Here is a 26,306-nt window from a genome sequence, read left to right as displayed (position 1 = left end):
TCATACATCTCATTTAAATATTAAAAAACAAACAAACATGTTTTAATGAGCTGCAAAGTGTTTATTGATAGTCACAGAGTTCATGAGGAGGTCTCAATATGAGACCACAAGAGACCAGAGGAGGACCAGAGGAGGACCAGAGGACCAGAGGAGGACCAGAGGAGGACCAGAGGACCAGAGGAAGTCCAGAGGAGGACCAGAGGAAGTCCAGAGGAGGACCAGAGGAGGACCAGAGGAGGACCAGAGGACCAGAGGAGGACCAGAGGACCAGAGGAGGTCCAGAGGAGGTCCAGAGGAGGACCAGAGGACCAGAGGAGGACCAGAGGACCAGAGGAGGTCCAGAGGAGGTCCAGAGGAGGACCAGAGGAAGTCCAGAGGAGGACCAGAGGACCAGAGGAGGTCCAGAGGAGGTCCAGAGGAGGACCAGAGGAGGACCAGAGGACCAGAGGAGGACCAGAGGACCAGAGGAGGACCAGAGGACCAGAGGAGGACCAGAGGAGGACCAGAGGAGGTCCAGAGGAGGACCAGAGGACCAGAGGAGGACCAGAGGAGGACCAGAGGACGCACCTTTAGGATCAACGAATGACGTCACGTATGAGCCTCAAGAATGAGCTAAGAAAGTTAGCGGAAAGATTAACGTGAGACAACATCCGGTTTCTTCAGACGAACATCCGGTTTTCAGAATAAGATGCCAACAAAATATGAATTATATTCACATTAAGTATAAAACATGCTGCCTGCATCTCGTGAGTTAAAGGGAAAATACACCTAAACTGTGCGTAGAGTGTCTTTATTCTGTGATCACTGGGTGACCTTCATCACCTCTGAGTTACAGCATCATAGTGATGAAGAGGAGAACACACAACACACACATTGTGATGAAACGTGTTGTTCATGTTCACAGCAGTGAAGGTTTCACATGACGTCACACACTGAGCACAGAGAGTGAAGAGAATCCTGCTGTTAACAACAACCTGATGAGTTTAACGTGTTCACACCAAATGTTGTTGAGCTTTAGTTCATAGAGCAGCACTTCAAAATAAAAGTCATTACTGAACTTTAACATAACAATGCGATTAATCGCAAAAAATCCTAAATGTTAATCGTTGCCCAGCGCTAATAAATATATAAAATGAAACTTAAGGATCGTCTCTGTTCATCTTCATCAACATGATTATTTTATGACTGTATGAGTATAATTATTAAACCTGTGAGACAAACATAGCATTTGTTTTCATGCTGCGTCACTTTAAATGTTCCCGCCGCAAGGCATTGTGGGTCGGAATTATCTCCTTTCCTTTAGTAAACGAAGGTCCAGTGTTTCCTATGGTGAAGGAGATAGGAAAGGAAGCATTAAAGCACCTTTCCTCAGCATTTAGAGGATTCAAACAGCTGTTAAGGAACCTTAGAGACTTTAGGTCACTCAGTGAGGAACCTTCAGAAGACCTCAGACCTCTAAAGACACGCCCCCTAAATCTCATCATGAACGTAAACAACAAACATGGCCGCTGTTAGAACAGCTGGTGGAAGACTCTGGTGACAAGGAAAGACAGTCAGACAGACAACCGCAGATTCCTGATTGTTTTTCTTACTTTTGTCAAAGCTTTTGACTCATTGATGGTTTTTCAGGATGTAACGAGAATTTAAACAACAACATCTCAGTGTCTCTGTGACGACTATCACCGAGTCTTTAAGGACATTTACTGTGGACGGACTTCAGAGGTGTCCTCTCGATGATAATGTGTGTTTCTGGTAACGTCCTGTGGTTGAGACCTGCACCTGAAGCCGTTCACTCGGCCGGCTGGTGGTCGGTGAACCTCTTCAGGTGGTAGCGCAGCACTCCTTTGGTTTTGAACGTCTTGCCGCAGCCGCAGGCGTGAGGCCGCTCGCCGGTGTGGTCCAGCTGGTGGACCCGCAGCAGCGAGCTGGTGAAGAAGAACTCCCCGCAGGTGATGCAGTAGTGGCTCTTCTCTCCGGTGTGTTTGGTTCTCCGGTGGCTCAGCAGCGAGCCCGACGTGATGAAGCTCTGGCCGCAGTCGCGGCAGCCGAACGGACGCTCGCCGGTGTGGATCCTCTCGTGGGCCCTCCAGGAGTTGTGGTAGGAGAAGGACTTGTCGCAGTACGAGCACTGGTACAGCTTCTCCTTGGTGTGGCTCAGGCGGTGCATCTTCAGGTAGTGGGCGATGGTGAAGCTCTTCCCGCAGTCGTCGCAGGCGAAGGGCTTCTCACCCACGTGGAACAGCGTGACGTGAGACCTCAGGTGGGACGACTGGGTGAACCTCTTCCCGCAAGTGGTGCAGAGGAACGGTCGCTCCCCAGTGTGCGTGACCATGTGGGACTTGAGGTGGGGCGACTGGGTGAACCTCTTCCCGCACTCGCTGCACTTGTAGGGCTTGAGTCCGGTGTGGGTGCGGTGGTGCAGCTTCAGGCCCTGCAGGCTGGAGAAACACTTGCCGCACTCTGCACAGTGGTAGTCCCTCAGGTCCTCGTGGGTCCTCTGGTGGACCCGCATGCCGCTCAGCAGCTTGAAGGCTTTGCTGCAGGTGGGGCATTTGTGCGGCTTCCTGTTGGAGTGGGTCACCTGGTGTAGCTTCAGGCTCTGAGGGTTACCGAATGTCTTCTTACACTTCAGGCACGGCAGCAGCTTGGGGTTCTTGTGCGACTTGCGGTGGAAGTTGAAACCCTGGTAGGAGACGAACATCTTGTCGCAGACTTTGCAGCGGTAGCACTTCTCCCCCTTGTGAATCTCCAGGTGCTCGTCGAGCTCGTCCTGCTTGCCGAAGCCGTCCCCGCAGAACCAGCACTTGAAGGGTTTGGTCCCGGAGTGAGTCCGGTGGTGCGTCTTCCAGTCCCTCTTCAGAGCGAAGGTCTTGTCGCAGTAGGAGCACCGGTAGGGCTCCCTGCGGTCGTGGATCTGCTGGTGGACCACCAGGCTCATCAGGGTCGGGTAGGTCTTCCCGCACCGCCAGCACTGGTTGGGTTTCTGTCCTCGGTGGGTTCTCAGGTGAGCCTCCAGGTGAGACCTCTTGTAGAAGCCTTTGGTACACTCGGAGCAGTAGACCATCTTCCTTCCCGTGTTCGTCGGGTGGCGTCGTGGCCTCTGGTGACAGAACTGAGGGTGATCGTCTGTGGGGGATGATTGGCAGGATGCACAAACATTTCTGTAACTTTTCTTAAAGGAAGTTATAATAATAATAAATTACTCCGTTCTTACCAAGAGACAGGAAGTCCCGCCCCTCCAGCCACAGCCTGCAGTCGGTCAGTTTGACGGACAGCTTCTTGAGGACGGTGAAGGTCTGGATCTCTACTTCTTCTGGTTCTGGTTTGATCTGAACGGCCTGAAACTGATCAGGAGTGAAAGTACAACATGGTTACTCTAAGACTGAAGTATTTATGTAACAGAGTACTTCTACTGTAATGAAGTACTTGCACTGTAACAGAGTTACACTGTGTGGTAGTAGTACTTTCTACTGTAACAGAGTATTTCTACTGTAACAGAGTACTTTAAATTAGTAATAGAGTACTCTCACTGTGAGGCAGTAGTACTCTCACTGTGAGGCAGTAGTACTCTTACTGTGTGATAGTAGTACTCTTACTGTGAGGCAGTAGTACTCTTACTGTGTGATAGTAGTACTCTCACTGTGTGGTAGTAGTACTCTCACTGTGAGGCAGTAGTACTCTTACTGTGTGATAGTAGTACTCTTACTGTGAGGCAGTAGTACTCTTACTGTGTGATAGTAGTACTCTTACTGTGTGGTAGTAGTACTCTCACTGTGTGGCAGTAGTACTCTCACTGTGAGGCAGTAGTACTCTCACTGTGAGGCAGTAGTACTCTCACTGTGTGGTAGTAGTACTCTCACTGTGTGGCAGTAGTACTCTCACTGTGAGGCAGTAGTACTCTCACTGTGTGGCAGTAGTACTCTCACTGTGAGGCAGTAGTACTCTTACTGTGTGATAGTAGTACTCTTACTGTGAGGCAGTAGTACTCTTACTGTGTGATAGTAGTACTCTCACTGTGTGGTAGTAGTACTCTCACTGTGAGGCAGTAGTACTCTCACTGTGAGGCAGTAGTACTCTCACTGTGAGGTAGTAGTACTGTTACTGTGAGGTAGTAGTACTCTCACTGTGAGGTAGTAGTACTGTTACTGTGAGGTAGTAGTACTCTCACTGTGAGGTAGTAGTACTGTTACTACAGTGAATGAGTGCTGGTGGTAAACTCCAGACTCTACATCCAGACCCACAGCAGACAGAACCTCAAACTGAACTCCATTCACGTGTATTTCAGATAGAACCAGAGGAATAAATGAGGTTCTTTAATGAACCTGCAGCTCTTCTTCGTCTGTTGATCTTCACACCGGCTCGTTTTCTACCGTTAAACCGGAACAGAGCTCGGTCCGGTTGAGGCCGAATGAGCAACAGCTCGGTTCTAACGCATGTCGTCATCATTGAGTCGGGTCACGTGTTCGTTAGAGCCCTTTAGACTCGGTTCTTTAAACGTTCTGTTTTATGAATGGAGTTCGGCGACGGGTTCTTATTCCCACCGATCCAGAGGCTAGCTCCGTTAGCTTAGCTGCAAACCGGCTCCGGTCGGTCGGTGCGTTTACCGGTGATGACGCGTCGGTCTCCATCGCTCCGGTCCGGTTCCGTTAAAAATAAAAGTTGCGTCTCGAGCGAACAGCAGCAACTTCTTCTTCTTCTGCAGCAGCAGCAGCAGCAGCTGGAGGAGACTTCCGGGGAAAAGTTCAACCTCCCAAAAAAAAAAAAAAAAAAAAAAAGGGAAAGTCTGAAAAATATATATATTTATACAACATCCGGTCTTAGTTTTGTTCCCGGTTTGTCAAACTTTATATTCACTAATTAACATTTAATAAAATGTGATGAAATATTTGAATCTTTTTAACCTGGAGACAGAAATCTGAATATTTAAACACAGAACTATGTTTATGTACACATTTACTGAATATTAAAGTAATCTGAATATTTAAATACAGAACTATGTTTATGTACACATTTACTGAATATTAAATCTGAATATTTAAACAGAACACAATTTAAGAAGCACCCCTTGAGAGTAATCTGAGTATTCTAATGAGTTTCTCTTTAAACATCGTCTAGATTCGTTATAAAGAATAAAACGTCAAACTAGATCATAGAGTACTTTATTTAGTACACAGCTACAAGTACTTTGAAAATAAATACACTCTACATTCAGCTTTATTCAATACTATATTAAAACAGTCGTTAGAGAACAGAGTACAACAGAAGCTCATTAGTACCGTCACCGTGGTTAAAAACAGAAGCATTAACATCAGATCCAGGATCAGAAACGCAAGTTACATCATCTTTTTATTAAAATCATCCATGAGGTTGATGAAGGTTCTCAGCAGCCTGGAGGTCCAGCAGCTGCTTCCAGAGTCTGAACAGGTGAAAAAGGTCTTTAACACAAGCCAATGAGCATCATCATCATCATAAAGACTCCTGAGTCACATGACCATCACATGACCCTGCTGACCTGGGATCAGACGAACGCTTCGGTCGGGTTTTGTCACAGCGCCCCCCCTCTGAGAACACTCTGCCTGAGGGGAGGGGCTACAATTCGGCCTTTTGTTCACATCATCTCCCAGCGGAGCTAAGCCCCGCCCACTCAGCTGATTGGATGCGCGTCACTCACCTCCATCTTGTGACATCATGGACTCAGATGATGTCACCTTCAGGGGGTCGTTCTGTCAGAGCCAATCAGAGAGCAGAGGAGGTGAACAGGTGAAGACTCAACACAGGTACACTGATCAGAACGAGAACCCTGAAACCAGAACCAGAACCCTGGATCAGAAGACGCTTCAGCTCGGTTTTGTCACGGCCCCCCTCTGTGAACAGACTGCTGGGGGGCTTCAATCGGCCTTTCGTTTCATCACTTCAAGAGTACTTCTAGTGTGTAGTATTGCTGCTTTTACTAGTAACACAGTACTTCTAGTGTGTAGTATTACTGCTTTTACTAGTAACACAGTACTTCTAGTGTAGTATTACTACATCAGAGTACTTCTTAAATCACTGGTAGAACAAAGAAACTAAACCTGAAGTTCGTTCACTAAATATATCGCTAACGTCACAAACACGTTCTGGTCGCCATCTTGACTAAATGTTCCCGCCACACAGACACTACGGTCTTCAGTTCTTTGTCCGTTTGTTGAATCACTTCTTACCGTAAACGGGTCCATCGGAGCCGGTCAGAGCCGGTCGGAGGCTGGAGTTAGCCGCCGCAGCAACGTTAGCCGGTTAACGCATCACATTCACGGTTATCGTTAGTAGTCAGTGGAAGCACACCGACACCAGACGGACCGTAACGTTCACATGACCCGATCATCGACGCTGCTCTCTGCGGTAGCGCGCCTGCTCGCTAACTCCCCTGTAGTGAAAACCAGCGCCATGTTATCTTTATAGGATCCAGCAACCAATCACAGAGCATGACCCGCCCTACTCTGCTTGTGATTGGGTCTCCCTGACACAACCCTAACCGTGCCCAAACCAACCAATCCAACCAACGAAGGCAACGAGTACTAGCCAATCAGAGGGAAAGTAGGGCGGGTCGTGCTGTTTGGACCAATTGTAATCCAGCTCTTACACACTCCCACTGAGTGAAGAACGCTGGTCCAGGACCAGGCAACGGTTCCTCTCTGTCACGTTACAATGAGCTGCAACGACATGAATACATGAAACTGAAACTCTCATATATTAATGACAGACTGCAGCGGGCCTGAGAGTCCTCTGTTCATCTGCTGCAGCTGTCAACACTCAACACAAACAGGAAGAGGAGTCAGTGATGACATCACTGATGATGTTGAGACTTCACAGACTGGGAATACATGTGCAGTGTTGCTGGTTCCTGCTCGTGTGTGTGTGTGTGTGTGTGTGTGTGTGTGTGTGGAGGAGGAGATATTGAATATTCCTTTTGGAAAGGGGGAAGCTAAAGCATTAATGAGAGAGGCAGCACGGGATTTATGTCAGAAGAACGAGAACAAAGGAAGACATTATTCTAACATTCAGAAAGCCATAAAGAAGAGAGGAGCTCATGTTCTCAAGACATACAGGACTTAACTCAACTCTGTCTTTAATGGCAAACATGGACTCAGATCAGTGCACTCTCTGTAATGATGCTGAAGACGGAGCATGTTATCCTGAAATGTCGAAGATTCAATTCAGACAGGAACATGTTGAGAAAAGGAGGTGGAGTTTGGAGGAGTGCTGCAGGGATTAGACCGGAGGACTCAGTGGTAGGTGTAGATTAGCTTTAGTTATTTAGTCATTTACATGTATATGTTTTGTTTTGTTTTATTTGTCAGATAGAACAGGGATGAAACTTTGACCCTGAATCTGCACACTCCGGTACAGTAGGTGGGGGTATGCACCTGTTCAAGTTGGTTGCGATCCGCCAATCAAATTTAAAGAAGAAGAAGAAGAAACGCTCATATTTACGACGCTGGGAAAAGACATTGAAGGCATCACCAACCGTTTTTAAAAAACCGTTATTTATGAAGTTTTCACCCGTTTTATTTTAAGTGTTTTTAAGACAAAGTGGAGACAAGCAGGAGAAGAAGAAGGTGTGAAGATAAAGAGAAGAAGAAGGTGTGAAGATAAAGAGAAGAAGAAGGTGTGAAGATAAAGAGAAGAAGAAGGTGTGAAGATAAAGATGGACGCTAGAGACGAGCGACTGGATCCCGTCCGGAGCTTCACCCTCACCAGCTTCAGGTTGGAGGAGGAAAGATGGCGGCAGTTTGTCTCTGAGGAGGAAAACCAGGTGATCTTCAGCAGCTTCTTCAACACTCCAGACTACAAGAACCTGTTCCTCTGTCGGGACCCTGAAGATGGAGGACTCTCCGTCGGCCTGGACCCCCCTCAAAATGTCCAAACTAAAGTGATCTGCGTCTCCAGAGCGGGTCGAGAAGTCATCACGAGTGAAAATGTCCGAAAGATTTTAATAATCCAAGAAGTTGAGGGAGAAGACGCCAAGAGCTTCATCATTGCCGTCTCTGAGGAGGTGGGACAGCTAGCTAAGCTAAGGCTAATTAAAGCTAAGGCTAATTATAGCTAAGGCTAACAGTTAGGCTAACTGGAAGCTAAGGCTAATTATAGCTAAGGCTAACAGTTAGGCTAACTGGAAGCTAAGGCTAATTATAGCTAAGGCTAACAGTTAGGCTAACTGGAAGCTAAGGCTAATTCAAGCTACGGCTAACATTTAGGCTAACTGGAAGCTAAAGCTAATTCAAGTTTAGGCTAACATTTAGGTTAACTGGAAGCTAAGGCCAATTCAAGCTAAGGCTAACAGTTAGGCTAATTGGAAGCTCAGGCTAATTCAAGCTAAGGCTAACATTCAGGCTAACTGGAAGCTAAGGCGATTTCAAGCTAAGGCTAACATTTAGGCTAACTGGAAGCTAAAGCTAATTCAAGTTACGGCTAACATTCAGGCTAACTGGAAGCTAAGGCACACTTAAGCCCTGTGTTGTCCTGCGGTCATTTCTGACCCCATGAGACGTTTGACGTCTCTAAATAAATGAGACATCATTTGTTTTGCTTAACATTGAATGGCTTTTCCTAATTTAATGAGGACAACTGGGTGAACATAAACTCAACATGTTGAGATGTAAAGTGATATATAAAGCCATTAAAACACCCACAAAAATATCTCTTTCCAGCTGTAGGTCAATCAGTGAGCTTTGATGGTGATCTGCACATTTCTCCACAGTAACAGGGATCCTGGAGGTAAACGGGTTTGGGTGTTTTATTTAAAGGGATATTTAGGTAGTCAACAAAAAACAAAGTACCTGACACATAAACTTGGGGAGCCATTTTAATTATAATAATTTTCTGGAGGTTCAAATTGCTGGGGTCAGAAATGACCCCAAGATAACAGGTGTTAGTACACGTGAAGGTAACAGGTGTTAGTACACGTGAAGGTAACGTGTTAGTACATGTGAAGGTAACAGGTGTTAGTACACGTGAAGGTAACAGGTGTTAGTACACGTGAAGTTAACAGGTGTTAGTACACGTGAAGGTAACAGGTGTTAGTACACGTGAAGGTAACAGGTGTTAGGACACGTGAAGGTAACAGGTGTTAGTACACGTGAAGGTAACAGGTGTTAGGACACGTGAAGGTAACAGGTGTTAGGACACGTGAAGGTAACAGGTGTTAGGACACGTGAAGGTAACAGGTGTTAGTACACGTGAAGGTAACAGGTGTTAGTACACGTGAAGGTAACAGGTGTTAGTACACGTGAAGGTAACAGGTGTTAGTACACGTGAAGGTAACGTGTTAGTACATGTGAAGGTAACAGGTGTTAGTACACGTGAAGGTAACAGGTGTTAGTACACGTGAAAGTAACAGGTGTTAGGACATGTGAAGGTAACAGGTGTTAGTACACGTGAAGGTAACAGGTGTTGGTACACGTGAAGGTAACGTGTTAGTACATGTGAAGGTAACAGGTGTTAGTACACGTGAAGGTAACAGGTGTTAGTACACGTGAAAGTAACAGGTGTTAGGACATGTGAAGGTAACAGGTGTTAGGACACGTGAAGGTAACAGGTGTTAGGACACGTGAAGGTAACAGGTGTTAGTACATGTGAAGGTAACAGGTGTTAGTACACGTGAAGGTAACAGGTGTTAGTACACGTGAAAGTAACAGGTGTTAGGACATGTGAAGGTAACAGGTGTTAGTACACGTGAAGGTAACAGGTGTTAGTACACGTGAAGGTAACGTGTTAGTACATGTGAAGGTAACAGGTGTTAGTACACGTGAAGGTAACAGGTGTTAGTACACGTGAAAGTAACAGGTGTTAGGACTAGGACATGTGAAGGTAACAGGTGTTAGGACACGTGAAGGTAACAGGTGTTAGGACACGTGAAGGTAACAGGTGTTAGTACATGTGAAGGTAACAGGTGTTAGTACACGTGAAAGTAACAGGTGTTAGGACATGTGAAGGTAACAGGTGTTAGTACATGTGAAGGTAACAGGTGTTAGGACACGTGAAGGTAACAGGTGTTAGGACACGTGAAGGTAACAGGTGTTAGTACATGTGAAGGTAACAGGTGTTAGGACACGTGAAGGTAACAGGTGTTAGTACACGTGAAGGTAACAGGTGTTAGGACACGTGAAGGTAACAGGTGTTAGGACACGTGAAGGTAACAGGTGTTAGGACACGTGAAGGTAACAGGTGTTAGGACACGTGAAGGTAACAGGTGTTAGGACACGTGAAGGTAACAGGTGTTAGTACACGTGAAGGTAACAGGTGTTAGGACACGTGAAGGTAACAGGTGTTAGTACAGGTGAAGGTAACAGGTGTTAGGACACGTGAAGGTAACAGGTGTTAGGACACGTGAAGGTAACAGGTGTTAGGACACGTGAAGGTAACAGGTGTTAGTACACGTGAAGGTAACAGGTGTTAGGACACGTGAAGGTAACAGGTGTTAGTACACGTGAAGGTAACAGGTGTTAGTACACGTGAAGGTAACAGGTGTTAGGACATGTGAAGGTAACAGGTGTTAGTACACGTGAAGGTAACAGGTGTTAGTACAAGTGAAGGTAACAGGTGTTAGTACAAGTGAAGGTAACAGGTGTTAGTACAAGTGAAGGTAACAGGAGGGTTACATGTTGCAGAATGAATGTTGATGTGTTCTATATGTCAGTAATGAGCTGAATAAAGAGTAAACACAGGTGGTGATCATTTATACTTTATGCTTTAAAAACAGTCAAACCAGACGGGTCAAGTCTGACCCAGAGGACACAGGTTTATGGCAGCCAGGAGGACAACACCAGGTTTAAGACGAGGCTAGTATGAATATGGCACATTCAAGATAAGTCTGAACATTAAAGCTAACTGGAAGCTCGGGCTACTTCAAGATGAGCCAACATTAGGGCTAGCTGTGAGCTATGCCTAGTTCAAGATAAGGCCAACTGTTAGCTTTAGCTAATTGATGCTATGGCTAACAGGTTCTCCATGGCAGTTGTTTCCAAACACTGGGTCAGGACCCACAGTTCTCCATCCCTTTGGTCAGAAACCTGCTGTACCTGCAGGACGTCCAGGCTGAAGGTTAAAGGTGTGTCCTCTCTGCTCTCAGGTGACCTGCCCGTTGCTTATTAACCCGGAGACGAGCAGAAGATGGGCGGTGGGCTTAGCCGAGGAGGCTCTGAGGTCCACGGAGCAGCAGAGGAACGAGGCGCTGGTGATGGAGGCTCAGATGGAGGGAGGAACCTTCCTCACTTATCCCGACGCTCTTCATGAGGACCAGCTTCATGGAAACACCTTCACAGGCGACACTGAAGAGGGGTAGGACAGACTTCTTCTTCTTCTTCTCTAACACTGAAGCTTCTTCTTCTTCTTCTTCTTGGCCCAATCCCAACGTCCCCCCTAAACCCTCAAACCCTGAACCCTGGAGGACTCACTGAGGTCACCTGGTGAGTGTGAGAGGCTGAGGGCTCGAGAACATCACGTCACCATGAAAACTATACATGTGATGTACAATTGTGTGTATTTATACTTTGTACTCCCTGATTTAAACGTCTTCAGGCTCTTTCCTCACAAGATTATCTATTTACTCGTTTTTGTCAAAACAGCTTCAATGACAAAATCTAATATTTGATGAATAAATGAATAAACATCTTCTGATTTCATGTTGTTCTGTGTTCCGTCTTTAACCCTTCATGTTTCTGAGTAAAGTTAACACTCCAGACTGAACACACTGATCCGTCCTCTTTGTTTACGTCTCCGTGCGTCCACTGGTCACCTCGTGTTTAACGTCACATTGCAATGACTTGTGGGTAATTCCCTTAGGCTGAGTCAGCTGACTTAAGGAAAGGGTTCATAAAGGACTCAACATGTCTGCGAGAGACTCAAACACTCGATGATCTGACAGACAGAACTAAACCTGAGGGGGGACATTGGGCCTGAAGCTTCTTCTCCTTCTTCTTCTTCTGTCCTCCAACAGTCAACCTTCTTCTTCTCTCTAACAGGAAGTCGTCACACACTAAGCTGCTCCACTCCTGTGACTCCACCATCACAGAGTGGGTGAAGCTGGTCTCAGACTTCCTGCAGCAGGACTCGTCTCAGCCGGTTCTGGACGGACTGGATCCCCTTCCCTCAGACGAGTTTAACTTCTGGAGGACTAGACTGAAGAACCTGCACCTGATCCAGCAGCAGGTCCACTATTACAATATGATCTTATGATGTAGTATTCTAATGATATAAAGTGATATAAAGTCCTTCCTCTGGTTCTTGGTCCAGCTGAGGAGCAGCAGAGCCCAGCAGGTGGTCTCTGTGGTCCAGAGAGCAGACAGTGTGTACTGGTCCAGTCTCAGAGACCTGTACTCAGAGGTCCAGGAAGGTGAGACAGAAGGTCTCCATCAATGTGGGACATGAGTCCTCAGAACCACATCAGTCCTCTGACCCGTCTCTGTTGGTCCCCTCAGGTCTGGACGAGGCCCAGGACCTCACAGAGAACCTGGACCCTGTGCAGGGGAAGCTGGAGGAGCTGGAGCGGATGGAATACCAGCAGGTACCTCATGGACCAGTCCTCCAGGGGTTTCCTGTGACATCATCACTGTGTGTGTGACATCATCACTCTGTGTGACATCATCACTGTGTGTGTGTGATTGACAGCTGGGGGACAACATGGCTGCTCTGATGGAGGAGGTGAGACAGGTGTGGATCAGATCTGACTTCTACCGTAGACCCTGTAGGGTAGTGGTCCTGCTGCAGGAGATCTGTAACCTGTTTATACAGATGGTAACACACACACACACACACACACACACACTCACACACAGAGAGACACACACACACCAGTTGATTGTGCTCCTCCTTCCTGGTCTACAGAGCAGGAGGTTCCTTCATGAGGAGGAGGTGATGGCTGGTCTGGGGTCAGATCCTGGTCCCAGACTGGATGATGTCACACTGGTGATCTGGACCCTTCAGACCCTCAAAGAGGAGTACAGGTGGTGCAGGACCCAGCTGGAGCAGGTACCCCTCATGTCTATACCACAGACATGTACACAGAGTCCTGGTCCAGGTCCAGGTTCAGGTCTGAGGATTCTTCTGGTTTCTCTCTGCAGTACGGAGACACTCACCACTGGGACTTCCCTTCAAACCTGGTCTTCTTCAACCTGGACCACTTCCTGTTACACCTGCAGCGCATCCAGGTACGTACACACACACACACACACACACACACACACACAGACTCCTCCTCTCCTCTCTCCTCTCTCCTCCTCTCCTCCTACAGGAGGTGTTCAGTGTCAGCCTGAAGCTGCATCAGTTGGACTCTGCGGTCCTGTCTGGTGTTGGAGGCCAGATGTGGACTGATGTGGTTCAGCAGGTGTATCAGGACTTCCTGGGTCATGTGACGGTTCTGTGTGACTCCAACTGTGACCCCACCGACCCTGAAGACCAGGTGACGGTCATGTGATGTGTGTGAGGAGCTTCCTGTTGGATCCTGAGCCGTGTGTAAGTCCTCCTCCTCTTCCTCTCAGAGCTTCCAGCTGCACCTGAACCACTTCTGGGTTCAGGTCTCAGACCTGGAGAGACGGCTGGTGTCGGTCCTCAGCAGAGCCTTTGAGGACTGCTGCGCCTCCTCCTCTGGAGCAAAGGTACCCTCTAACTCAGGGGGGCAGAACCAGGAGTGAGGAGGGTTCGGGTTAGACCACCAGACTGAACTCACCTGCTCTGTGTTAATCCTCCTCTTCATGATGAGCAGTGAGTGAATCTGATCACTGGTGGAATGTAACGAGTACATGTGCTTAAGTACTGTACTTATGTACAAATTCAAGGTACTTTACTTGAGTATTTCTATTTTATTATAACGCCCTAACGCCCTAACGCGCTAACGCCCTAAAGCCCTAACGCCCTAAAGCCCTAACGCCCTAAAGCGCTAATGCCCTAACGCCCTAACGCCCTAAAGCGCTAACGCCCTAACCCCTAACGCCCTAAAGCGCTAACGCCCTAACCCCTAACGCCCTAAAGCGCTAACGCCCTAACGCTCTAACCCCCTAACGCCCTAAAGCGCTAACGCCCTAACCCCCTAACGCCCTAACCCCTAACCCCCTAACGCCCTAACCCCCTAACGCCCTAACCCCTAACCCCCTAACCCCTAACCCCCTAACGCCCTAACCCCCTAACGCGCTAACGCCCGAACATTGAGAAGAAAAAAAACAACAAAGTAACAGCAATGCAGACCTTTTCTGTGCATGTTGTTCACTTATTTACGTTTTATTCCTAATTCCCCAACGACCTCCGGCCCGCGGGCTGTACCATGCCCAGGTCTGCTCTAACTCTAACACAGTACTGGTCTGGTCTGGTCTGGTCTGATCTGCTTTGTTTCAGCTGGTGAAGATGTTCGGGTTCCTCCTGGACCGTCCTCTGATCCAGGATCAGCTGCGTCCTCACCTGACCCGGCTGGAGGCGCTGGTCCTGGAGGAGCTGGATCAGACCGAGCTGCTGTTCTACAGTCAGAGAGAGGAACCCAACGCATTCAGCAGGTTCACTCCGTCTGATGCAGCCGGACTCTGCTGGACTGAACAGCTCAGACTGAGAGCTGAAAACTCTCTGGACCACTACAGGACGCTTCAACAGCTGTAAGAGGACCACTGAAACCAGGACCTGGTCTCAGTCTGTGTTATGTTCAGGGACCTGAACTCTGTGTTGCGTTCAGGGACCTGGTCTCAGTCTGTGTTGTGTTCAGGGACCTGAACTCTGTGTTGCGTTCAGGGACCTGGACTCGGGTGTGTCCCAGCTGGTCCTGCAGAGGTTCCAGCAGATCGTGGACCTCCTGCAGGACTTCACAGACCGAGAGAGGTCCAGCTGGAGTTGTCTGCTGGACTCTGACTGTGAATTCATCCTGAAACAACCTCTGATACAGAACAACCAGCAAGGCATGCTGGGAGTTAACTGCAGCCACAAGGTCAGTCACAAGAAAACCCAACAAGAGGCCGTGTGATTGGCTGAAGCTCGTCACACTTTACCTGATTTAACTGTGTGTGTGTGTGTGTGTGTGTGTGTGTGTGTGTGTGTGTACGTACAGATACAGGTGCTGCTGAAGGAGCTCAGGTACGTGAGCAGGAAGTCAGATGTGAAGCTCCGCCCCCACGCTGCTCAACTCTTCACCTGCAGAGATGACATCACACAGAGCTACCTGAGCCTGAGTCACATGGTGTCCTGTTACGAGCAGGTACGCTGCTGTCACCGAGGTGAATCCAGGTGAGGGTGAAGGTCAGGTGACAGGTTGTGGGTCCTCCTTCAGGTAGCGAGTGACGTCCTGCCGGTGGAGCTTCCTCTGATCCGGGATCAGCTGCAGGACCTGAACCAGAACCTGTCAGAACTGCAGAGATACACCTGGAGCAGTGAAGGTGACATGTCACGCGACACGTCACATGACTCGGTGGACTCACAGGTTATAAAGCAGTGGGGTGGTCTCTCTACCTTTACTGTGTGTGTGTGTGTGTGTGTCCAGGTGTGCAGCAGGTGGTGGAGCAGAAGAGAGAGAGACTGTTGCTCGTCCACTCCTCAGTGAGCCAGGCCAGAGCCAACATGGCCGCCGTGACACGCATCACACAGGTCAGAGTGGATCTGTGAGCACCGTTAGCCGTTAGCAACCGGTGCTAAGGTTCTTCTCCTGCAGGAGTGGGCGGAGCTTCACCTGCTGCAGCGCTCAGGTGACTCACTGCTGGAGGTCAGTGACACAGAGCAGACCTACAGACGCATCAGAGAGGAGGGAGAGGAGGTGCTCAGGTTAACTCAGGTAGGGAGGAGGAGGAGGAAGGAGAGGAGGTGCTCGGGTAGGGAGGAGGAGGAGGAGGAAGGAGAGGAGGTGCTCAGGTTAACTCAGGTAGGGAGGAGGAGGAGGAGGAGGAGGAGAGACAGGAGGGAGAGGAGGAGGTGCTGATGTGACTCTTCTGTGTCCTCAGGTGAACAGGAGTCTGTACGGAGCTGAAGTCTCCTCTGAGTCCTGGATCAGGTACCTGGACCACATCGATGACCAAGTCCAGAATGGACTGTTCCAGCTGGTGCTCAGGTCTCTGACCTTCCTATTGGACAACATGAACCCACAGGTACACACACCTGGAACCTGAGGGACTCAAAGTATGGAGGCTTCTCCATCATCAATATGTTGTTGGGTTTAAAGTCTGTGTGTGTGTGTGTGTGTGTGCGTGTGTGTGCAGAGCTGCAGTGTGTTTCTGACGGTCAGTCTGCAGCTGCAGGAAACAGGAAGTGTGTTTGAGCCGTCAGTGGGCGTCGGCCTCTCTGACCTCCTGCAGAGCATTTACTCAGTAGCCAGTCTGCCTCTCAGGGTCTCTGTGAGACGCCACGGCAACTACCAGGTGAGTCTGACATCACTCACTCTTTGCCGGCTGCTGTTTCTGAAAAATAATAATCTGTCCGTCTGTCAGGTGTCCCTGCAGCAGAGTCCGGATCTCTCTGCCTTGGAACAGGAAGTGATGGATCGCCTGCTGCAGGTGAAGGAGGAGGCGGAGCGTCTGTCGGCGGGGCTGGACAGGTATGCGTACCTGTGGCAGAGCGACAGGAGGGAGGTGATGCAGGAGTTCCTGACCTACAGCAGACAGCTGGGAGACGAGGAGGTGGAGGTGGAGGAAGCCCCACCCACCCTGAAGGACTTCCAGAGAGAGGTGAGACTCACCTGTCCAGATGTTTTAATGCAGAGGTGAGACTCACCTGTCCAGATGTTTTAATGCAGAGGTGAGACTCACCTGTCCAGATGTTTTAATGCAGAGGTGAGACTCACCTGTCCAGGTGTTTTAATGCAGAGGTGAGACTCACCTGTCCAGGTGTTTTAATGCAGAGGTGAGACTCACCTGTCCAGATGTTTTAATGCAGAGGTGAGACTCACCTGTCCAGGTGTTTTAATGCAGAGGTGAGACTCACCTGTCCAGATGTTTTAATGCAGAGGTGAGACTCACCTGTCCAGGTGTTTTAATGCAGAGGTGAGACTCACCTGTCCAGGTGTTTTAATGCAGAGGTGACTCACCTGTCCAGGTGTTTTAATGCAGAGGTGAGACTCACCTGTCCAGGTGTTTTAATGCAGAGGTGAGACTCACCTGTCCAGGTGTTTTAATGCAGAGGTGAGACTCACCTGTCCAGGTGTTTTAATGCAGAGGTGAGACTCACCTGTCCAGGTGTTTTAATGCAGAGGTGAGACTCACCTGTCCAGGTGTTTTTTTTTTTGTTTTTTTTTTTGGCCAGATAACTGTTTATTGTTTTAATTTCTCACTCCATTTCCATTATATTAAATGACAAGCCACATGATAAAACAGTCAAAACAATTACAAACAATTATGAAAAAAAGGTCTCAGTTGGGCAGTTTGCGGAACACATCAGCCATATTTCAGGTGCATCATTATAAACATTTGTGTCGGCACCAAATCAGAGCACAAGGCGACCCACCACTGCACAATAGGAATCCACTGAAATTCATTACTGACACTACTGAAGTATGATAGCCATGCTAGAAGAAACCTTAGAAAGAGTTTGGTAACAACAGGGATGAATACCATTTGGAAAGTATAGAAAATGCAATAACCCTACGAGCAGGCACTGTATGTTCGCAACAGGGATTACAACAGATTACTGATTTTCACAACAAAGCCAACCAGCAGTGTCACTGTATATAATATATATAGAGAGCATATCAAGAACAGTGCTACAAGTGAGCTACAAACACCAGGTGAGAGTAATCCTCTCAGAATTAAATTGAAGCTTTTGGCTGTGTGTAAGACACCTCAGTAATTTGCATCACTGTGATGTCTCTGACTTCTTTTCTGCCTTCAGTTGCTCGACTCGGCCGCAAGAGGAGAGAGCTGCAAGCTGTCAAAACACATGATATTGTTTTCCTTATTTCCTTTTTTTTTTTTTGTAATATTTTATTTTTAGACAGTAGCTCAGGTTACAGAGTATACATTCACACCAGCATATATGGCGTCCACAATTTTTCTAATTTGGGTAACTGTACAATTTGGGAGAGTGTACACAAATAAAAACATCAGTCATGGTCGGGGGGCTTGAGAGAGAATGAGATAGAGGTCAAAGAGGCTTGCTCAGCTAAAGCAACGTTACAAGGTCATACATACTTTATTCCACAAAATCAGTTCGTAAGGGTTTTATGTATCTCACCCACTTGTCCCAGAGTTGAATAAACACATTACTCTGAAGGCGAAGGGAATAGGTGATTCTTTCCATTACATAGATGTCGTTTACGACATCTATCCACTCCTGGATGGTGGGGGGCTCAGGAAGCAACCAGCGCCTCGTGAGCGCTTCTTTACAAGCTGTTATTAAAATGCCAAACAGGTATTCATCTGGACGCCCTGCTTGGAAATCAAATCTTCCCAAGAATAATGTAGAAAATTGTAGGGGTATGTCAGTGTCAATTATGCTTCTTAATGTTTTATGAAACTCTGTCCAGAAAGGTTTTATCACTGGACACTCCCAAAATACATGCCAGTGATTTGCTTCCCGAGCCCCACACCGTCTCCAACATGTAGCATCCCCTGCAGCAAAGCGGGCCTTCTGCTTCGGTGTGATAAAGAAACGGATAACACACTTCCACGCAAATTCCCGCCACACATGAGAATTGGTGCATTTCCATTGAAATGCACACACTTCTAACCAGTCCTCATTTGATATTGAGAGGTTACCCTCTCTTTCCCATTTTTCCTTAACATATCCTGCAGTGTGGGATTTTTTTGTCATAAGGCCTTTGTAGGATCTAGAGATAATTCCCTTTTTTGAATCATTTTGGTAGGCACCAAGAAATAATCTCAGTATTGGGTCATCAAGGTCTGTTGTATTTCTAATGTTATGTTCAAAATGGTTGCGTATCTGGAGGTATCTGTAAAAATCTGATTTTTCAAGAGAATATTTTTTCCTCAGGTGTTCAAAGTCCTTTAGTTGTCCCTTTTCTGTAAGGGAGTAGAATGTTGTTATACCTTTTGAGATCCAGGACTTAAATCTATGATCCATTTCATTTGGTTTGAACCCCGGATCATCGGCACACCATTGAAGTATTTGTAGTTTATGATCTAGTTTATATTCTCCTCTAATCGCTTTCCAGATTTTTAGATGGAATTTAATCCATGGGTTTTGTAAATTGTCTATAAGTTTTCCCAAGTTTTTGTGGGCCAATACTGCTTGAATTGGGGGATCATTCATAATAGAGAGTTCAACATCTTTCCACCTGGCACAATACATTGGGTTACACATGTTGATTAAGGGTTTGACCTGGACAGCATAGAAGTAATCCCTGAAATTGGGTAGAGACATTCCTCCTTCCTCTTTTGGGAGTTGTAGAGTTTTAAATTTAATCCTTGGTTTTTTTCCTTGCCAGATAAATCTTGAAATAATTTTATCCAATTCAGAGAATTGTTTTGGGGGAATTTCTACAGGAAGTGCTTGAAATAAGAACAGACATCGTGGAAGAATATTCATCTTTACAGACTCAATTCTATGGCTTAGTCCGAGGAAAGAAATCGAGTTCCATCGATGTATATCATCTTTAATTTTTGTTAAGAGGGGGGTGTAATTTATCTCTGCCAATGTTGAGATGTTTTTCGGTAGGTGTATTCCTAGGTATTTCAGAGAGTTCTGGTCCCAGTTAAAGGGAAATTTATCTTCAATGTTTTTAGGAGGTGTAGTTAAAAGTCAAGATTTGTGTTTTTTGGAGATTTAGTTTATATCCTGCATATCTACCAAATGTTTTTAGAAGGTTCATTAATTCAGAAAAGGAGTTAGGGGGGGTACTTAGGTAAATCAAGACATCGTCAGCATACAGGGCCACCTTGTGGTCTGATCCGTTTATACAAATGCCTTTGATGCTTTCTGTCTGTCTTATCCATTGCGCCAGAGGCTCTATATAAAGAGCAAAAAGCAGTGGAGAGATTGGACATCCCTGTCTTGTTCCGCGCTCTAGTGTAATGGTCTCTGAGAGATACCCATTTATTTTTATCCAGGCCGATGGTTTAGTATATAGTGTACGAATGCCTTTAATAAAATTGTTGTGCATGCCAAATCTTTCAAGGACTTTATATAAGAAAGGCCAGCTCACTGAATGTCCAGGTGTTTTAATGCAGAGGTGAGACTCACCTGTCCAGGTGTTTTAATGCAGAGGTGAGACTCACCTGTCCAGGTGTTTTAATGCAGAGGTGAGACTCACCTGTCCAGATGTTTTAATGCAGAGGTGAGACTCACCTGTCCAGGTGTTTTAATGCAGAGAGGTGTTTCTGTTTCAGATCGAGTCTCTCCACAGACTGAGCAGAGAGCTGACTCACCTGGATGACGTCATCGTTCTGCACAGCTGGCTGCAGGTGGACCTCCGAACCTTCAAAGACTCCCTGCTGTCAGTCGTACACGAGTGGAAACACCTGTACACGGAGCACCTGCTGGACTCAGTCAGGGACAGGTGAACCCAGTCTACCTAAACCACCTGGAGCTGAATGTGATTCTTAAGTTTTAAAAGGTGCGACACAGAAGTTCTTAAGTGTGTGTGTGTGTGTGTGTGTGTGCAGTCTGCAGCAGGTGACTCACCATCGTGACGATGATGAAGAGTCTTCATCTTCATCCAGCTTCCCTCTGACAGAAACCATCTTCCTGCTAGAAGCTGCAGGAGTGGAGCTACCTGAACACCTGTCAGCTCAGCTAGGTAGTGACATCACTGTAGCTCCGCCCACACCTGCCCCGACACAGGAAGTCACATGACACCGTCTAAAGAATGTGTGAAAGTTTGATTCTTTTCATTGTATCTCTGTAGTTTATTCACCTGTTCACACACCTGTCTGTGTCACGATGTCGTTACGCACGCAGCCAATCAGCTGTTAACGGCGCTACATCGAGAACCATTCGGCACGAATACACAAAGCGTTACAGCAGCAACACGTCTAAACATCAGGAGTTATTGTTGCGTACATGTCATTATGGTCCTAGTTTGTAGTTTTGGTTCCGTTGGCTCATGACGATCATGTTGTTGTTTCTGTGTTGCAGAGTTGATCAGCTGATCAGAAGACTCCTGGAACATCACATGTATCATTTCACTGCTTCATGTGATGATTAAAGTGTATCTGATGCGGATCCTCTGAGTTTTGTCGTGAACATGAACTAAGTGTGTTTTGTAGTGAGTGCAGTCTCAGTCCAGATGTTCAACCTCTGTCTATGCTCCGGACTGTAATCACTCTTCACTTAGATCCCAGAGACACAAAGAACCACAACAAGATAAATAAATGATTTAATAGAATTTCTTTCTTTCTTCAAAAGCTGTAATTGACACAAAAGACTTTCCATCCAGCAGGCAGACGGGTCCGCTCTACAGTCTGGTACTGGTCCGGTCTACAGTCTGGTACTGGTCCGGTCTACAGTCTGGTACTGGTCCGGTCTACAGTCTGGTACTGGTCCGGTCTACAGTCTGGTACTGGTCCGACACCTTCAGGACCAGACAAACCAGAAAGTAAAAGAGGCACGATGATGAGAAACCGAGAGAGAAACGTGATCTAAAAAACTAACTAATTAAAATTAAAGTCCTCATAACACTCGCCGTCTCCATGGCAACAGAAACAAATAATAATAATTAACTATCAGCGTCTGTTTTAAGTCTCGGCCGGCTCTGAGGTCAGAGGTCCGCCCCGGCTGCTGACATCACCACACAGGCAGAGGCGGCGGCCAATCGGAGAGCAGCTAGCGGCGGTAGACTCCGAAGGCCACCAGGCTGAGGAAGATGGTGACGCCGACCAGCGAGGCGGTGGCCGGGGCGGTGAAGAACTGCCTGTACTGGATCTGACAATACCAGAGCACCGACAGCATGAGGACCAGCAGGGGGACCATCAGGCTGCCCACATTCAGAGCCACCTGCACCTGGTCCACGGGCCGAGGCCCCCCCGCACCCCCCCGACCAGCGTGCGGTGAGATGTGACAGTGCAGGACACAGTTATGAACCAAGTTCAGGGAGGCCAGAGTCTGAGCGTCGTCCTGCAGCAGCTGACCCTGATAGATCAACCGCACCTGCTGCTCCTGACCCGCAAAGTAGGTCCTGAAAGGGGAGAGGTCAACAGGTTAAAACCAGCACCAGCACTCCCCTACAGTAGTGATGTAGTAGTGGTACAGTAGTGATGTAGTAGTGGTACAGTAGTGATGTAGTAGTGATGTAGTAGTGGTACAGTAGTGATGTAGTAGTGATGTAGTAGTGGTACAGTAGTGATGTAGTAGTGATGTAGTAGTGGTACAGTAGTGATGTAGTAGTGGTACAGTAGTGATGTAGTAGTGATGTAGTAGTGATGTAGTAGTGGTACAGTAGTGATGTAGTAGTGATGTAGTAGTGATGTAGTAGTGGTACAGTAGTGATGTAGTAGTGATGTAGTAGTGGTACAGTAGTGATGTAGTCGTGGTACAGTAGTGATGTAGTAGTGATGTAGTAGTGGTACAGTAGTGATGTAGTAGAGGTACAGTAGTGATGTAGTAGTGATGTAGTAGTGGTACAGTAGTGATGTAGTAGTGGTACAGTAGTGATGTAGTAGAGGTACAGTAGTGATGTAGTAGTGATGTAGTAGTGGTACAGTAGTGATGTAGTAGTGGTACAGTAGTGATGTAGTAGTGGTACAGTAGTGATGTAGTCGTGGTACAGTAGTGATGTAGTAGTGATGTAGTAGTGATGTAGTAGTGGTACAGTAGTGATGTAGTAGTGATGTAGTAGTGGTACAGTAGTGATGTAGTAGTGGTACAGTAGTGATGTAGTAGTGGTACAGTAGTGATGTAGTAGTGATGTAGTAGTGGTACAGTAGTGATGTAGTCGTGGTACAGTAGTGATGTAGTAGAGGTACAGTAGTGATGTAGTAGTGATGTAGTAGTGGTACAGTAGTGATGTAGTAGTGATGTAGTAGTGATACAGTAGTGATGTAGTCGTGGTACAGTAGTGATGTAGTCGTGGTACAGTAGTGATGTAGTAGTGATGTAGTAGTGGTACAGTAGTGATGTAGTAGAGGTACAGTAGTGATGTAGTAGTGATGTAGTAGTGGTACAGTAGTGATGTAGTAGTGGTACAGTAGTGATGTAGTAGAGGTACAGTAGTGATGTAGTAGTGATGTAGTAGTGGTACAGTAGTGATGTAGTAGTGGTACAGTAGTGATGTAGTCGTGGTACAGTAGTGATGTAGTAGTGATGTAGTAGAGGTACAGTAGTGATGTAGTACTTTGTTACCGTTTGATGTATCCGATGGTGTCCTGTGGTTTGACCTGAGCTGTTCTCTCTGTGTCGTTCAGAAACTTCAGTCTGACCACCATGTTCCTCTGAGAGGATGAAGACTCTTCTTCTCCTCCTCCTCCTTCTCTGTTCCTGATACCATCTTCTTCTTCTTCTCCTCCTCCTCCTCCTCCTCCTCCTCCTCCTCCTCCTCCTCCTCCTCCTCCTCCTCCTCCTCCTCCTCCTCCTCCATCTCCTCCTCCTCCTCCTCCTCCATCTCCATCTCCTCCTCCTTCCTCCCCCCTCTGCCGCCTCCCTGCTCCCTTCTCCTCCTGGGTGGAGGTGTTGGTGGGCAGAGCTTCTGTCAGAGAGCTGTCACTCACAGGGCTGGGGGGTGAGGAGGAGGATGAAGAGGGGGCGCTGTCCTGGTGGACGGGGCTGGTCCCCAGTGAGGGGACGGGGCCTATGGTGGAGGTGAACAGGTGTTCTGGGGGCTCAGAGGTGCGGGTGGAGATCCAGGCGAGCAGCAACACCAGGAGGACCAGCAGAGAGCCGAATAGCAAGGTCACCTCGTCTCCTACTCCTTCAATCAGAGCCATCGCCCCCCCCGCAATGCCCGCTGAGGTCAACACAGGTCACACACCTGCACAAAGGGGGCGGGGCTTAGCAACAACAATACACTGAAGGTTTTACTACACGCCGTACTGTTAGTGTGCACTACACGCCGTACAGTCAGTGTGCCCTACACGCCGTACAGTCAGTGTGCCCTACACGCCCTACAGTTAGTGTGCACTACACGCCGTACAGTCAGTGTCCACTACACGCCCTACAGTTAGTGTGCACTACACGCCCTACAGTTAGTGTGCACTACACGCCCTACAGTCAGTGTGCACTACACGCCGTACAGTTAGTGTGCACTACATGCCGTACAGTCAGTGTGCACTACACGCCGTACAGTTAGTGTGCATTACACGCCCTACAGTTAGTGTGCACTACACGCCGTAGAGTTAGTGTGCACTACATGCCGTACAGTCAGTGTGCACTACACGCCGTACAGTTAGTGTGCATTACACGCCCTACAGTTAGTGTGCACTACACGCCGTACAGTCAGTGTGCACTACACGCCGTACAGTTAGTGTGCACTACACGCCGTACAGTTAGTGTGCACTACACGCCGTACAGTTAGTGTGCCTTACACGCCCTACAGTTAGTGTGCACTACACGCCCTACAGTCAGTGTGCACTACACGCCGTACAGTTAGTGTGCACTACATGCCGTACAGTCAGTGTGCACTACACGCCGTACAGTTAGTGTGCATTACACGCCCTACAGTTAGTGTGCACTACACGCCGTACAGTCAGTGTGCACTACACGCCGTACAGTTAGTGTGCACTACACGCCGTACAGTTAGTGTGCACTACACGCCGTACAGTTAGTGTGCCTTACACGCCCTACAGTTAGTGTGCACTACACGCCGTACAGTCAGTGTGCACTACACGCCGTACAGTCAGTGTGCACTACACGCCGTACAGTTAGTGTGCACTACACGCCGTACAGTTAGTGTGCACTACACGCCGTACAGTTAGTGTGCACTACACGCCGTACAGTCAGTGTGCACTACACGCCGTACAGTTAGTGTGCACTACACGCCGTACAGTTAGTGTGCACTACACGCCGTACAGTTAGTGTGCCTTACACGCCCTACAGTTAGTGTGCACTACACGCCGTACAGTTAGTGTGCACTACACGCCGTACAGTTAGTGTGCACTACACGCCGTACAGTTAGTGTGCACTACACGCCCTACAGTTAGTGTGCACTACACGCCCTACAGTCAGTGTGCACTACACGCCGTACTGTTAGTGTGTACTATACTACATAATACATACATAGTACATAATAATGTAACTCCAGAGTGAGTACTCTACGTTAAGTACATTCTGCTGGTTGTACTTACATACTTATACTTCAGTAACTTTTTGAATGCAGTACTTTTAACAGTACTTGTACCACAGTATTTGTAGTGTGGTAGTAGTACTTTTACTGCAGTACAGGATGTGAGTACTTCTACTACCGCTGCTTGTTGTACTAATATAACGGACTCAGGTGTGAGTTACCTGCAGGTCACGTGATCAGCTGGTTATTATTGATTCAGATCAATGCTACAAGTCTGAGCTAACCGCTAACAGCCGGACAGGAAGTGGGCTATGCTACATGCTATGCTACATGCTAACAGCTCTCAGCGTCCGTTATGAGCTAATTAAAGAAGCTACGGATGAATAAGATGAAACACAAACTTACTGTTCAGTTTATAAACCTCACATCACTGAGAGTTAGCCTGCAGGCTAATCAGGCTCATTCGGTCCGTCCACACACTTCCGGCTGCTGCCGCGTCTTCTTCTGTGGTTTTGAGGCAGCGATGAAGTGCTGCTGCAGCCTGCTGGTCATCAGAGGAACTGAACCTCAGAAATAGATGGATGGATGATAGAGAGAGAGAGAGAGAGAGAGAGAGGTGATACATGGAGGAGGCTCGGTGATGTTCTGGGGCTGCTTTGCTGCAGCTGTCACAGGGCGTCTTCTCAAGACTATCGAGGCATTCTGGAGAGAAATGTGCTGCTCAGTGTCAGAGAGCTGGACCTCCAACAGGAGAACCACCCAAACAGCTAAGAACACCCACGAATGAATCAGAGCAAAACATCGCACTATTGTGAAGTGGCCTCTATGAGCCCTGATCTGAATCCTCCTCAGCATGTGTGGAGGTCTGGAGGAGCCTTCAGACCTGAGACCTGCTGAAGCTGCAGAAGCCTCCTGACCGCTGGACGTCACGTGATGTTCTCAACAGGGTGCAACTCAATATGAAGTTAAGGTGCCAGCAGCTTAGTCCAGTTTGTTTTCATTAGTTTGTTTTTTAAATGATTGTTGAACCACAATTCAACAGCAACGTCTGATTTTCATGAGTTCATTTTCAGTAGTTTGTATTTATTATTATTTCTCTCTTTAACTGAAGGGAACAACTATTCTGTCCACGTGTGTTTATGGCTCCAAATAGCACGAGTGAGATATTATTATAATGTTCCGGATCTTTGCACGAGGAGAT

General features: G+C 47.5%; 3 protein-coding genes and 1 long non-coding RNA gene across 5 annotated transcripts; 1 reads left to right on the top strand and 3 right to left on the bottom strand.

Annotated features, from left to right (window-relative positions):
* Positions 1 to 120: 120 nt before the first annotated feature.
* Positions 121 to 4,691, bottom strand: LOC306706265 (uncharacterized protein). The gene is made up of 3 exons (XM_079173266.1): positions 4,605 to 4,691; positions 3,215 to 3,344; positions 121 to 3,126 (listed from the first exon to the last, which is right to left on the bottom strand). The coding sequence occupies exons 1-3, from the start codon at positions 4,626 to 4,628 to the stop codon at positions 1,790 to 1,792; spliced, it is 1,491 nt and encodes a 496-aa protein (XP_079029392.1). The 5' UTR covers positions 4,629 to 4,691; the 3' UTR covers positions 121 to 1,789.
* A 452-nt stretch (positions 4,692 to 5,143) lies between these two features.
* On the bottom strand, positions 5,144 to 6,393 carry LOC306706267. Of its 2 annotated transcripts, XR_013767365.1 has the most exons (3): positions 6,201 to 6,393; positions 5,672 to 5,800; positions 5,144 to 5,416 (listed from the first exon to the last, which is right to left on the bottom strand). It is a non-coding gene; the product is annotated as an uncharacterized lncRNA (long non-coding RNA). The 2 variants fall into 2 exon arrangements; XR_013767364.1 differs by having other exon boundaries at positions 5,144 to 5,800.
* Positions 6,394 to 7,537: 1,144 nt separating this feature from the next.
* LOC306705984 (dynein axonemal heavy chain 17-like) lies at positions 7,538 to 20,745 on the top strand (the record flags this gene model as incomplete). The annotated part of the gene is made up of 21 exons (XM_079172897.1): positions 7,538 to 8,032; positions 11,108 to 11,316; positions 12,000 to 12,186; positions 12,271 to 12,370; positions 12,456 to 12,541; positions 12,646 to 12,771; positions 12,862 to 13,005; positions 13,098 to 13,184; positions 13,268 to 13,435; positions 13,515 to 13,631; positions 14,365 to 14,615; positions 14,749 to 14,941; positions 15,062 to 15,208; positions 15,281 to 15,386; positions 15,491 to 15,594; positions 15,659 to 15,778; positions 15,945 to 16,088; positions 16,200 to 16,358; positions 16,428 to 16,664; positions 20,280 to 20,449; positions 20,556 to 20,745. The coding sequence occupies exons 1-21, from the start codon at positions 7,685 to 7,687 to the stop codon at positions 20,743 to 20,745; spliced, it is 3,393 nt and encodes a 1,130-aa protein (XP_079029023.1). The 5' UTR covers positions 7,538 to 7,684.
* Positions 20,746 to 21,255: 510 nt separating this feature from the next.
* On the bottom strand, positions 21,256 to 25,612 carry tmub1 (transmembrane and ubiquitin-like domain containing 1). The gene is made up of 4 exons (XM_079172896.1): positions 25,511 to 25,612; positions 23,511 to 23,854; positions 23,230 to 23,393; positions 21,256 to 22,066 (listed from the first exon to the last, which is right to left on the bottom strand). Exons 2-4 carry the CDS (start codon positions 23,808 to 23,810, stop codon positions 21,715 to 21,717), a joined length of 816 nt encoding a protein of 271 aa, XP_079029022.1. The 5' UTR covers positions 23,811 to 23,854; positions 25,511 to 25,612; the 3' UTR covers positions 21,256 to 21,714.
* Positions 25,613 to 26,306: the final 694 nt, after the last annotated feature.

This window comes from Pholis gunnellus (genome assembly GCF_910591455.1).
Source record: "Pholis gunnellus genome assembly, chromosome: 14".
In the NCBI taxonomy this organism is placed as follows: domain Eukaryota; kingdom Metazoa; phylum Chordata; class Actinopteri; order Perciformes; family Pholidae; genus Pholis; species Pholis gunnellus.
Note: the sequence above shows the minus strand (reverse complement) of the source record. Positions and strands in the feature narration are given on the sequence as shown.

Excerpts from the sequence above, each read along its gene's own strand:
- LOC306706265 (XM_079173266.1), bottom strand. The coding sequence starts at position 4,628 with ATGGAGACCGACGCGTCATCACCG. Across the intron at positions 3,345-4,604 it reads AGACCGACGCGTCATCACCG|TTTCAGGCCGTTCAGATCAA; the intron begins GTAAACGCACCG and ends ACTCCTGATCAG. Across the intron at positions 3,127-3,214 it reads GCGGGACTTCCTGTCTCTTG|ACGATCACCCTCAGTTCTGT; the intron begins GTAAGAACGGAG and ends CATCCCCCACAG.
- tmub1 (XM_079172896.1), bottom strand. The coding sequence starts at position 23,810 with ATGGCTCTGATTGAAGGAGTAGGAGACGAGGTGACCTTGCTATTCGGC. Across the intron at positions 23,394-23,510 it reads CAGGGAGGCGGCAGAGGGGG|GGAGGAGAAGAAGAAGAAGA; the intron begins GAGGAAGGAGGA and ends GGAGGAGGAGGA. Across the intron at positions 22,067-23,229 it reads ACCATCGGATACATCAAACG|GACCTACTTTGCGGGTCAGG; the intron begins GTAACAAAGTAC and ends CTCCCCTTTCAG.